The sequence below is a fragment of the Hydra vulgaris genome, chromosome 02 (genome assembly GCF_038396675.1).
Source record: "Hydra vulgaris chromosome 02, alternate assembly HydraT2T_AEP".
NCBI classification, from domain to species: domain Eukaryota; kingdom Metazoa; phylum Cnidaria; class Hydrozoa; order Anthoathecata; family Hydridae; genus Hydra; species Hydra vulgaris.
The window spans coordinates 29,178,217-29,192,246 of record NC_088921.1 but is presented as its reverse complement, the minus strand read 5'-3'; the positions used below and the strand labels follow the sequence as shown (position 1 = coordinate 29,192,246).

The following is a 14,030-nucleotide window of genomic DNA, read 5'->3' as shown; positions in this document are numbered from 1 at the left end:
TCTTAACATGTTTATAATTACTTAGTTAGAATTGAATAATACAACACCAGACTTTGTACAATTTTAGGTTTTTATAGTGGTAAGAAATTTTTTCAGAACGCACAAAAAGGTATAGAATATATACATAGCTTGCCGTTAAATCATTTTATTTTAGTTAAAAAAATGATCGGTTAAAACAGAGCATACAGATTTTTTTTGCTTTTATTACAGAATTTGAATCAATTAAACTTTTTGGCCAAAAAATTTTCAAACAAAAGATATTCTATAGGTTGTATGACAGATGTTTAGTTTTTAAACTTAAAAAACCTTTAATTTTGAACTGAGATATTTTCTTTGTTTACAAACATTCTCATTTATTTTCACGATTTAGGTTAAACACTTAAGGATATAAAATTCCAAAAATTTGTTGTGCTTACTTATTCATGTGAAATTTGTACCTCATTAATAACAAATAAAAAAACAAATTTTCATTATTTGCCGAAAAATCTAATCGCCATTTTTTTTTGTAACTTTATCAAACGTAACTTATGCGCATGCTCACAATAAAATAACAGGCTTAAATCGCCGTGAACTAAGTTTAGGTTATGAGAAGAACAATGTATTTATGTATGGCACAGGTGCTTCAGTTATCAAATCTCCAAATAGTTTTTATGCTCCACCTTCTTTACACTCATTACACTGGAGCCATCATAACCCTGATCTCGTATCTTCTCTAAATTTAAACCTTGCATCGTCAGTCAATCACATACCCGTTCTGTTAATCCTACAGCAGTTGCATCTGTGACATCGAAAAATTCAAATAAAAGATTCTTTTGTGCCGCAATTTTTAGCATTTAAATCTACCCAACGTATGACTACAGAAATACGATCTTACGGTAGATACGGTAACTTGACACCGTAGTAATTGATACTACAATATTGTAGTATCAAATAGGACAGCATAAAATGGACAATTCTTTTTATCAAATGAGTTTTAACTGCTTTAGATATATAGAAAATAGTTTAATTTTAAATTTTAATGAAATACTTTGTGGAGCAAGAATGTAAACGTGTGACCTAAAATTGAGTCAAACTTAGCATGCATAGAAACCAAACCCCGAAAGTTTCCTCCTTCACGTTCACCCGTTGATATTATTTCAAAAAGAAAAGCAAAGTTTTGCAAAGGTAAGTATAATAATGGTAATGACTCGCTAAAGAACCTTTCTTGTAAAACTTTATTAAATAATTTCTTTTTCGTAAAACTTTATTAAATAATTTCTTTTTTGTAAAACTTTATTAAATAATTAAAACTTTATTAAATTATTTCTTTTTTGTAAAACTTTATTAAGGTGGCTCACTATTAAAAATCAAAAAAAAATTTTTATTTTATTTTGAATTATGCTATTTTAAACATTAAAGTACAAAATCCATAATCAATTTTTACTATTATGTGCTTTAAAAGTAACAAAAAATACAATTATTGTGATCAATGCACTTTCCTACTCCTTAGCAACGCCTTAGCAACGGTGTAAACAACTATTTTATTAATTACTTCTTGAAGATTTCCACTAGAAATTTTGAAGTATTTCTCAGTGTTAGACCTATTATGCTTATGTTAGATCTATTATGCTTTTCTACTGTTCTACAAAATATATCATTTTAAAAAAATGTGCTCTGTCTCATTATTCTAATGTATTTTAACTGAAAACTTTGTCTGAATTTAACTGAAAACTATCTATCTGAATATGGCAAACAAAAAAAATAAAGTTAGAAATTTAAAGAGAAAATATCAAGGAAATAAATATTCAAGGAAAGCAAAGGAAGTAATTGAATGTAGCAGGAAATCAGAAACAACAAGTGCATCAAAGCTTAAGAAAAAACATAACTTTAGCGCTGAAACAAATTGTGATTCTGAAGTCGACAATATTTCTTTATATTTAACTTTAGAATTATTAAAAATATATTCTACATGCAGTGAGTGTAATAGCAAGCTAACTGTTTTGCATAACAAATCTGTACGTATGGGATTTTCTATTGGAATTATTATACAATGTTCAAACTGTGACTTTGAAAGTATATTTTATTCATCTCCATATATAAATCAAAGTTCAAAACCTGGTTCAAACCCATATAAAATAAATTTACGTGCTGTTATGGCATTTCTTGAAATTGGACGTGATAACGAAGCTATGTCTACTTTTACTGCTATAATGAATATGCCTCACAGTGACCTTACAAACAATAAATTACATAAAGTTTAAAAGGAAATTAGTTCTCAGAGTATGAAAGCTGCTGTATCAGAACTAAGAGAAATGATAAATGTAAATGCTTCTGATGATGAAATTATTGACGGTGGCATATCAATAGACAGAACATGGCAACGTCGTGGATACTCTTCCCTAAATGGTGTTGTTGCTGGTCTTTCACATAAAAATAAAAAGATGATTAATGTTTTTTCTTTATCTAAGTTTTGCATGCAGTGTGAAGTACGTAAAAGAATAAACAATCCTATTGATTTTGAATGTTGAAAAGCTCCACACAATTGCCAGGTTAATCATTTTGGCTCAGCAGGATCAATGGAAACTGTTGGGGCTCAAGAAATATTTCATTCGTCAATACAAAAATATAATCTAAGATATACTAAGTACCTTGAAGATGGTGACTCAAGTTCATTATCTAATGTTGTTAAAAGTAAACTATATGGTGATTGTATTATCGAAAAGCTAGAATGTATTGGCCATTATCAGAAAAGAGTAGCCTCTCGTTTGCGTCAAAAAATAAAAGATTTTAAAGGCAGGTTGTTAAGTGTCCTTATGAAGTTACTCGTCATCAATTTTGTTTAAAAGGGAAAAACAGCTGGTGCAAATGGCAATCAGATAAAGTTACAGGTAAAACAAGCTATAAACAAAAAACTAACTTACCAGTTACAATTATGGAGGAAATTAAACCTATTTTACAAGAATTGTCAAACCCTGAAATGCTAAGAAAGTGTTTACATGGAATGACACAAAACTGCAATGAGTCATTTAATGGTTTCATGTGGCAGCGATGCCCTAAAGCTACTTTTACTGCAAGTAAAATTCTTGAAATAGATGTTTATTCTTCTATTTTAAATTATAATGATGGATTTACTTCCTTAAGGTATGTTTTTAAAATGCTTGGTTTTCCTGGAGGTATTTATTTTGAAAAAGGAGCTTTCAAATAAGATAAAAAGCGACTATCAAGTATGTCAAAAAAATCAACTGATATTAATAAAAAACGAAGAAAACATTTAAGATCGATAAAAAAAGGCTATTTAGACATTGAGAAGGAGAATGATGATGGAAACTTTTATACAAGTGGCAGTTTTTAGTAACTTTTCACAAAAAAACTTTTTGTTTTTACGTTGTTTTACTTTTAAATGTGTTTTTGAGGACTTTCTTATTTCAATATGTTTTTCTTACGAAAACGTTAATATTTTCAGTTTGGTTAAAATTTTTATCTTCAAATTTTCACATTATGTGTATTAACTTATTTATGAGGGCTGGAATTGTAACATTTTAAGTATAAATGAGTTAGTTTCATTGTAGTTTGTCATACTGACAAAGGCAATTAATCAATTTCTGCACATTTATTGCTGCCATTTTAGTTTTTTTTAAGATTTGAAAAAAATTTTAGTTTCAGCCCTAAAGCAACTATTTAGCTACCATTTGGCGAAATATGGTGTAATAAGATTACTCAAGATTATTATCATTGTTTTAGATAAGGTAAGATTTTTGACAAATTATGCTGACTCAGCATCAAAAAATGCAAATTTTACTTTTATTTTGAAAAATTAAAGTTTTAATGTAATTTCCTTATATAAAAAATTAAAAACAAGTTTAGAAATTTTATAAACAAAAAGTTTCACTTAATCGGGGCCACCTTAAATAATTAATCGTAAAACTTATTTGTTTACAGTGTTTACATTTTTTAATAAATTTTATATTTGAAATGTCTAAATTATATATATCTGGTTCGCTGAAAAGAAAACATAAACTGTTATCTAATGCCGGAAATAATCCCGAGCAGATGAAACTGCTATTCGTAGAAGCACCATGTCACAATGTGAGAGTATTGCAGGCGGTTAGAGTCAACGTGAAACTACTATAATGTTATGTTCTCATTATGAGATTTCTGGAACACAACAGTTTTTGAAAGATGCAATGAAGTCATCTGATTCTAAATAAGAAAATATAATATCTATTATCATTTGTGATTGTGTTGTTAATGCAGTTGTTGGTTCAAGGAGTGTATCGTGTGATGATGAACTTAAAGGTGGTAAAACAACAGGTGAATCGGAGACTATTTTATTTCGCCTTTTGTAGACGAATGAGTCATCACAAAACTAGATTTTATTAAAAAACAGCATGTTCAACCTTCGCTTAGTGGCGCAACCATTCTTCCATTTGATTCAACCAAAAAGTTTTTTCGTACATGCCGAATGACCTTGTTCACAAAAATGGTTGTCATATATTTTAAAAAGTAACTGTCCCTATTACTCCATTTGCATGGCATTTTCGATCAACAGAGAAAGTAAATTTTTATCAGGTATCTGACTAAGGCTAATATTTAATACATTTTAATATGTTAAATTCTTTTTAATTTTTATGTAAGTGCTGTTGGTGTTATAATAACGTAGTTAATAGTTTGGTGCTTAACCCACGGACAACCTTGGCATCCTCACTTGGATTCAGTCTGATTCATTAGCACAAATTATTGTTTATAATATATAACTGTAAACCAAGTCAAAGAATCAATAAAAGGACTGAGATATGGCGGATTTCATATTATTAGTATTAGTTAGAACCTTAAAAAATTAAACAAAATGTTATTGTATAATATCAAAATTAAACAAAGTTAGAAAAATCGATTTTCAATTTAATTCCACCAAAATATGTAATTTATATGTAAAATGTTTTAAATATTTTGTTCCATTTGCAGTCTTTTAGTATATTGATATCTGCGAAGTGTCTCGAATCAGGAAGTTGATATATATGTTTTGAACGTGCACATGTGTTAAAATCAACTTCGATTTAAAATTGGCCTAACTTTGATAAAGTTCGTTAACAGTAGCTAGAACCGAATATTTAAACACTCGGTTTTTTGATAAACCTATCTAACGCGCTAACATTTTCAGGAGATTTATCTGACTTGCTTTCAATGTTTTGGCGCTCTTTTCTTTTGTTGTCAAGCATTTTTTGTTTAAGTTGGTCCTAAAAAAAAAAAAAGTAAAAAAAATCACTTAATAAATATAAATTTTAAAAGTTTTCCCCCTTTTTTACGTTATATATATATATATATATATATATATATATATATATATATATATATATATATATATATATATATATATATATATATATATATATAATTAATGTAATGTTTTAATTAAACTGGTTTTAAAAATTTTTGTATAATTTTTTTTTGAGGGGTTGCACAAGACCTTTAAATATTTAGCAGGTCGCTAATAACACCAATGGAGATGCTATCATTAATGGTTTTGCCGAATACCAAATATTCTACTAGGTGCTTGGCCGAGGTACCAAATATTAGGCTACAGAATATTCGGTGACAGTTCTTTTGAAGGTTTCGACCTGCTTTATTGAAGTGCATATATTAACTATGCTATGGGCGTTTATATTTCATTTGTGACTAGGTTATGTTACAGCACACATTATTTGTAGACTGTTACAACAAACTGTTTTGTCTATATTTGTGGTCATTGGTCAATTTATGATAAGTGCAAATATGACATTTTGCAGAAGCTTATCATAAACTGACCAATGGCCACATATTTATGTATAAAAGTATACTTACTTTCCCAATACATAAAACTAATTTTTCTAGGATTTAGACAAAACGAACAAAACAAAAAAACTTTGTTTGATGCTCTGAGAAAGATTATGATGCGCGACACACATCACAATCTTTCTCAGTGAAAGATTAATACTTCTCAGGTAAAAGCTGCTTGACACCGATAAACCACCGGTATCTAGTAGCACACGTGATGATTTATCTCTGTTTTGTAAGAAAAGAAATTAAACGAATACAAAAAAAATCAAACAAAAATACTTAATACTTTTATTACGTTCGGCCGAATATCGAATAGTAAAAAAGGTCGTGGCTTCACTAATTCTCCACAAATTTTTTTTTCAAAAGTATGACATGTTGGTTCTCAAATGAAGCGAAACGATATCAAAGTTTCAAAATTAATAATCATTTTTACAAAAATATAACAAAAGTTTTTTTTTTAATTTAATTTTAAAAATCTTGAAAAAATGCCATTATTTATATTTATGCAGCAAAATCTAAAATAATACCTTGTAGAAATAAAATGAATTTTAAATTAGTTAATGTTATTATTTATATTATTTTTATCCTTTCTTTAATTTATACTTTAATTAATTTAATTTATACATCTCCAATGTAAAACCTTTGTTATTTAAAAAAAAATAAAGATAATATTTTGTATATAAAATACCATACCCGCTTTGAAACTTCACTAACTCCTTTTTTTCGCTGAACAACTTTTGAAGTGGAGCTTCTCCCTTTCAACTTGAACTTAGGTTCAAATGTTTCAACAACCTAACAATTCAATATATTAAATACTGATATTATTTCATTTTTACCTTTCCGTAATAAAAGTTAATTAACAATACAAACAAAACAAAATAACAAGTTCAAATACCTTTATACACAATTATTATTAACAAAACAAATATAAGGAAATAAAGTGAATTTCGTGGTAAAAAATGTGTAATGAATGTAAAATATTTTGTGGTAACGAGTATTAAAGCTTACAATAATTTAGTTGAAATTTAGGCAAATCTTCACCATTTACGCAACTTTGTATAACAGATGCAATTTAGATGCAACTTTGTATAACAGATGCAATTTAGAGGTTCTTTTTATAATTTTATAAGTCAATTACATCTGTAATTAAACTACTCAAATTATGTGCAACAAACTTTCATTTTGTGGCATTGGAATAAGATGCACTTTACTGAAAATTTGTTTGCAAATTTCAATTCACCCTTTACTTGGATTTAGTGTATTTTCACAATCCAAAAATACCTCTAAATCATATAGTGCCTTTCTAACTAATTTTAACATTAGATTTCGATCAGGGATTATGTGTATGTAGCAATTAACCTTCAAAAGCAAACATCTAATAATTTTTCTTTTTTCTTCCCAAATGTGCATTCTAGTAATGTGACAGAATTAGAGCTTACAAATGTAATGCTTTGAACATTTTTTAATAAAAAAATACTGTTCTAAAAAATTTTTTCTGCTGTTATTTTGCTGAATAATTGCCAATAGGTGTTACATCTTGCAGATCCACCGGCATAAATACCATCCCTTTGCAGTTTGCCTGGTTCAATAGCAATATCCTTTTCAAGATATTCTTCAAAGAATTTTTTCTTGTCTTGTAGACTTGTTGTAAAGCATTGCAGTCTTGTTGCAAAGCGTTGCAGTCTTGTTGCAAGTGAATTTGTTTAAAAAAAGTAGAGCTTTAACAAGTGTCTGTTTTTATATATTTATACATATATATATTTATTATATACATTTAATATAAATAACTATTATATATACTATAGATATTCTATAGATAACTTTCTTAAGCATCTTTGAACAAACCATGTTTAAAACTTACAGAAGAAGTTCAGTTAGCTAACAAGTTTGGTACATAGAGTGTAAATAGCAGAAAATTGCTTTAGAGTAAAAATGCAGAGCCAAAATAAAATTTTTTATTGTATTTGTATCTCCCCACATAAGTTTTTGTATCCCATCTCATCCCTATCAAATTTTTTTTTAATAACTCACTTCAAAGATTTAAAAACTATAATTTTTAAAGTTAGCTTTAAAATTTTTTGAACAATAAACTATAAAGTTTTTGCTTTAAAAACTTGAATATAGTATTTTCAATATTTTGCTTTTCAATCATAATTATAATGCACTTTTAATTTTATTTCTCAACTTTTTGATGTAAAAAATAAGAATCTAAAATTTTAAAACCAGACAGCTTTAAATTTATTTTTAACTTGACACAAACTGTATTTAAAAAAAAAAATTGAACAAAATACCTTTGCCTCATCATTCTCTAATTTTTTAGTTTGTGCATCTGCTGTGTCAATTCTTAATATATCAGATGGATTCAGCGATATCATCTCTGGTTGTATCTATATACATATACATTTAAAACAATATTATTTTTGGTTTTATTTAAATACAATTATCCAAAGATCATCCTCAATAATAGAGCTTTATTAATAGTACCAAATATATAATTGCTTCACAAATTTATATAAATAATATTTACAAAAAACAATTAAAAAAAAGCAAAATAGTAAGTACCTTTTCTAAAAGCATTTTAACTTCGTGTTCCCTTCTTTGTGCCTTAGTTTCAAATGGATTGGCTTCCATTGCATCGAAATTTGCTTCACCACTGCCGGGTATAATAAGACTTGTAAACCCTTTCATGTGACCAATGCCTAGAACATCCTCATACGGACAGAACTGAACACTTGTAGCATCAGCACCAGGTAACATGTGAGTTAAATATGGAGTATGTTGCATTTCCATTAAAGCGTTTCGAAATACCTAGCAATAATTTAAAACAAGACTTTAAAACTTAATGACAAACTAGATTTGCAACATAAAATTCACAACTTGATAAAAAAGCAGACCAACCAATAGTATAAAACAAAAATAATGAAATTGAATAAAAATAAAATACATGAATTTTTGAACCAAAAGCAACAGCCAACATTCCCTTTTGGCTGATGGCAAGACTTTGAGCAGGTTTTCCACGAAGTCTGTATTTATATACAGATTTATAATTCCTTATGTCCCAAACTTTGATCAAACCATCTAAACCAGATGTTGCCATATATCTAAATGTTTAATCTTTTCATATACAATCATAATACAATTTGTTCATAATCATTAATTATTTAACTAAATAAACATTTACTATTTTTTATTTATTTAAAAATATTATTTACTTAACAATATTATTCTCATTTAAATTTTTTATGTAGATTTTTTTAGAAACTTTTTTCTTATTAAATTTTTTTATTTAGATTTAATTAGAATAGTTGTTAAATTTATTCATTTAGCAGATAAAAATAGCAAAAAATAATTTAGCAGATAAAACTTATATAAAAGATTGAACTTGAACAAATTTAAACTTTATTTGTAATAAATATAATAACAGAATTAACACTAAATAAATTTAAATAAAAACTTTATTTAATTATAAAAATTATATATAATACAAGTTAAATAATTTATTTTTAAATATCTTTAAACACTAACACTCCTTTCTTTTCCACTGCTATGGATAAAACAGGTCCACGATGGCATAGCATCTTCACTAGAGGCTCTTTTACAGTTGGAGACCACATTGTGACGCTGCCTTACAAAAATTCAAACAAAAAACCTGTTAATAGATAGATAAATAAAATTATAATAGAAAAAAGGTGAAATATGAGAAACGTAATATATATTTTAATCTATTTCATTAACTAAAAATATTATTACCAACCGTTATAATGACCAAGGTTAATAATGGCATTATAAGGGTTTTGTGCCATGCAATCACATCGACCAAGTTTAGTGCGCAACTCAGATACAAGTTTACCAGTTGATGTATCTTGATATTTTAAAAAACCACAATTACCCTAAACATATAAAACTACTAGTTAGCTTATCATTTTTTTTTAAAATGTAATAACTTAAAAAAGTTAAAAAAAAAAGTTAAAAAATAAGTTTGAGAAATTAAAGTGAGAATAAAATACATACAACTGTAGCTAACAAGAAATGATATGGAAGGTATTCAAGTCTATTAACTTCACGATGTTGCTTTAATCTGTGTATTTCGGTGCCTTGATTGTCATAAATAAAAACATATTTTTTTTGTGCTGCAGCAAAAAAGGTTTCCTGATGCAACCACCTTATAACAAAGATATCATAGTAACCATTACAATATCACAATAGCAACAATAAACAACCATAAAGGTAAATAATACTAGCAAACAAAAAAAGTTCAAGTCTAAAAAACCATCAAAAGTATTTACTTCACATCACGAACAACCTCGCCAGCATGAACCTCACATGCCAAGTTTTTATTTTGCCATTCTATTGAAGATAAATGACCCTTTTGCCCTCCTATTAGAAGAAACCTAAAAACAAAGTAAAAAAAAAAACAAACAAATTCTCTACAGTTTAAAAAAAACAAACAAACAAAAAAAAAAAAACAAATATAAAAAAAAATTAATTTTTTCAAAGGGATCCTTAAGCAATCAGAAATTTTTTATATATTTTTTTTCTTCTTTATAAATTACTTAATAATATATTTAGTTATTTTATTTTCTAATTTTTGCATCAAAAATATAAAAGTTTTTATATTTTAAACTTGTTTATTGCTATAAATTGAATGTGTTATTTTTAATATTATTAAATGATTATCTTTATCATCCTCAGCAACAACAACAACAACGAACTATTAATTTATTTATTATCAAGATTCTGTTAAAAAAATTGTTTTGTACTATTAAAAAGTATAATTAGCAGCACTCTCAAAATATTTAATTATAATATATTTAATAAAAAATTTAAAATAAATTTATTTTGTCAACAAAATACTACTTATTATTATTATTTTTTTAAATTTATAAATATTTATATTTAATTAATAATTTAATAATATATTTTTATATTTAATATTTATGGCTAAAGATTCCAAAGTCTATAGAATTATTTAGTCAATTTTATTATTAAATTTCTTTATTGGAAAATTTGTAATTGTCAATTAGAAGGAAAAGAAAACAAACTGGTGGTTGTTGTTAATACAATTATTTACTAACCCATTTGTTTATATTTAAAAAAAAGGTTAGATATTTTATAATACTTGTGAGGATTTTGCCATTATTTCAAGGCAACATAGACATTCTTATTCAAGTGCCACAATTTTAAAGTATCCACATTTACACTGTTGTAAAGTGCCAATATTCAAAAGATTTCATTTCGACTCTTTAGCAATATCAAAATTCAAATTTTCATAGCTGATTGTCAGCCATTTCATAGCCATTGTCAGCTGATACCATTGTCAGCTACTTTTATTCATACAGGTTTTTTTTTTTCTTTTTCAAAAGAGGTTTTATTAATTACTATCTTTGCTAAAAAGCAAAGGTACCAATTTAAAGTTTTTTCCAAATATATTTTGAGATTGAGATAATACAAATAAAAGTGATTTGCTGATTGTATGAAGAAAAATAATATTTTGATTTTTCTAAAAACAAAAAAATCTTGTAGTGATCTACTAAAACTTTTTAGAATTAAACACACACTTAAATAAATTATTAAGTCTGCAGATTGCATTAAAAAGTCTATATATTTTAAAGACTTAAAATTATGATTAAAATGGAGAATGCAAGCTTTGACCAAAACTGCAAAGTTTTTCTAGGTTTTTTTTTTTTTTTCAAAAAAATAAATAAAATAATAAACAGTTTTTCTTGGTATATGTATATTATTTTGTTTTTTTCAAAAAATCTGGCCCCAATAATTTTTTTAACATTCTCTTTATGAAAATAACTTGTTTTAGCACTTGAGGTTCCCTTTAAACAAATTTTAAGTTGATGTTGTTTAGAAGTACTGTTTATGTGTAACTTAGAGTAACTTAAATAACTGGTCTTTAAAATTATGACTAATTATTAGACTTCCTTTGACGATTTATTGTAATTTTCTCAATTAGTCCATGAGTTACACTTTTACCCTCAAGAAATATAATAAGAAATAAGATGCAGTTTGTTTATATTATTTCTTTTTCTTTTTTTAAAGTTTTAAACATATAGAATCTTACTTTCCATTCTTTGTATAATTGATTTTGTAAGGTCCAAACTGTTCAAGATTTAGATTAAAATACTAAATAAAAAAATCAATGAAAATAAAAATAAAAAATCAATTAAAGTCACACAAATAAAAAGTAAAAAAATAAAATCAAAATAACAAAATTTCAACAAAAATAAGAAAAATATAGAATCTTAACAAAATTTTTTTTCATTAAAATCGTGTTATTTTATTTCGGCCAATTCAATTCACCATATACTAACAACTATTTCAAAACAATGTAAACCATAAAACTGCAACAAAAACTATAATAATTATAATAACAATGTGGTAATGCTTTTATGCCCAATTTATTTACTTGGTTTCTTAGGTAAAAAAAATTAAGTTTCTTAAGGAAAAAAAAAAAAAAAAATTCAAAACAGATTTATATTATTTTATTATTTGCTATTTATATATATTAGCATTTATATTTTTATATACTAAGGGCTAAGCAATCACTGTTGTGAAATGGCAGAACACATAGAAAAAACACTTCAAACATACCTTTTGAGCACTTGATATATCTACTGAGTCTGCTATTTCAGACTGTTGATATTCATATGTATTCTCGTTATCATCAGCCTCCAAATATCTTTACCATAAAAAAAAACAAACAAAAAAGTTTAAATTTTCAGTTACAATTTTTAATTACCATTTTATTTATTTCACTTACCCAGTTTCTTCAACTTGTAAAATTTCAGATCGCGTTGCTTGCTTGATAGCTTCTTCATTTTTCTTCTCAAGCATTTTTAAGTTGCTTTTCAAACGTCTATCTTTTGTTAACTTAAAGTTTATAGTTTTTAAATATTTGATTAAATTTAATATGGGGTTTATAAAATAAAAAATATATAAATGTAATATAAATATATAATACATAAGATTTATGCATTAAACATATAATATATAAGCAAATATTAAACATAAAACATACTATGTAAAACATAAACTATTCAATATAGAAAGCTTATTGAATTAATATACTATTATTTTATTTATTATATTAATATTACATATAGTTGTTACCATAAGTTTGACTTTGTTTCCTCGTTTGTATTTGATTGATTTTTCATCGTCAATAACAAAATTTTCTTTTGGTTTACTGTTACTTATTGTATTTCTTTTTACCATTTTCTAATCAAAATAAAACAAATTAATGTTCCTTAAATCTACTGAGAAAATATATAAAAAACAAAGTTTACACTAATATTTTACCAAAAATGATCAATCCCACACAATTTTTTTAAGTTATTCAATCACTTTTCAGAAACTGTTGAAGGTTTAAAGCTCAAAGCAGCAAAAATCAAATCAAATCAAATAAATTTATATAAAAGTAGAGAAAGTTGTAAATTAAAATCGAAATTTAACAAAGTAGGAATGATTACAAATCATAAATCAATTTTATTTTTTGCCTGCTGTAGATCATAAAAACAAAAATATTAATATTTCTAAATTGAAAAATCTGTCATATATCTGGATATATAATACATAGAGTTGATACTAGTTAAAAAGTTATCTAATTTCACTAAATAACATTAACACATACTAAACAAATAAAAAGATTTTTAATTGTAAATAAATTTTCAAGAATAATCTATTAAAATAATGAAAGCTTACATTAATATTATATTTACCTTAAGCTTGTTTTTCTCTTTTCGTTTGTACTTATTTGATTTTTCTTTGTCTATAACAAAATCTTTTTTTTGTTCACTGTTACTTATTGTATTTCTTTTTACCATTTTCTTGTCATAAATAAAACAAATTTTAAACTTCCATAAAACTAATGAAAAAAATAAAAAATAAAAAAACAAAAGTTACACACTAAAATTTTACCAAAAATGACAATTCTCACATAATTTCTTTAAATAATTTTTTAGAAACTGTTAAAGATTTGAAGCTCAAAGTAGCAAAAATGAAAATCAAAGAATCAAAAATCATAAATTTATATAAAAGTAAGAAAAATTCTAAATAGACAATATTATAAATCATAGATTAAAAACTTGATTTTATTTCTTGTCTGTTAAGTGTTGATCATGAAAATAAATATATTTATAACACTTCCAAATTGAAAAATGTCACAATTAAAAACAATTTTTTAAACATCTTTAAAAGTTTATGCCATATTGATATATAACACATATTTC

At 25.6% G+C, this 14,030-nt stretch overlaps 1 protein-coding gene across 2 annotated transcripts; it reads right to left on the bottom strand.

The window, feature by feature from the left end:
• Nucleotides 1-4,857: 4,857 nt before the first annotated feature.
• On the bottom strand, nucleotides 4,858-13,679 carry LOC100201145 (uncharacterized). 2 transcript variants are annotated; one of them, XM_065790509.1, is made up of 14 exons: nucleotides 13,521-13,679; nucleotides 12,913-13,020; nucleotides 12,563-12,672; nucleotides 12,394-12,481; nucleotides 11,864-11,925; nucleotides 10,080-10,184; nucleotides 9,805-9,955; nucleotides 9,544-9,683; nucleotides 9,319-9,414; nucleotides 8,738-8,894; nucleotides 8,356-8,601; nucleotides 8,085-8,180; nucleotides 6,487-6,585; nucleotides 4,858-5,213 (listed from the first exon to the last, which is right to left on the bottom strand). In XM_065790509.1, exons 1-14 carry the CDS (start codon nucleotides 13,623-13,625, stop codon nucleotides 5,088-5,090), a joined length of 1,689 nt encoding a protein of 562 aa, XP_065646581.1. In that variant the 5' UTR covers nucleotides 13,626-13,679; the 3' UTR covers nucleotides 4,858-5,087. The 2 variants fall into 2 exon arrangements, with proteins under 2 accessions (XP_065646581.1, XP_065646580.1); XM_065790508.1 differs by having other exon boundaries at nucleotides 9,319-9,418; nucleotides 9,548-9,683; nucleotides 13,521-13,678.
• Between the last annotated feature and the right edge of the window lie 351 nt (nucleotides 13,680-14,030).

Bases quoted from the DNA above. Each gene is read 5' to 3' on its own strand.
- LOC100201145 (XM_065790509.1), bottom strand. From the start codon at position 13,625: ATGGTAAAAAGAAATACAATAAGTAACAGTGAACAAAAAAAAGATTTT. The intron at 9,956-10,079 runs GTAAATACTTTT...CTTTGTTATAAG, and splicing joins GAGGTTGTTCGTGATGTGAA to GTGGTTGCATCAGGAAACCT. The intron at 8,602-8,737 runs GTATTTTATTTT...AATTATTGCTAG, and splicing joins CTTTTGGTTCAAAAATTCAT to GTATTTCGAAACGCTTTAAT.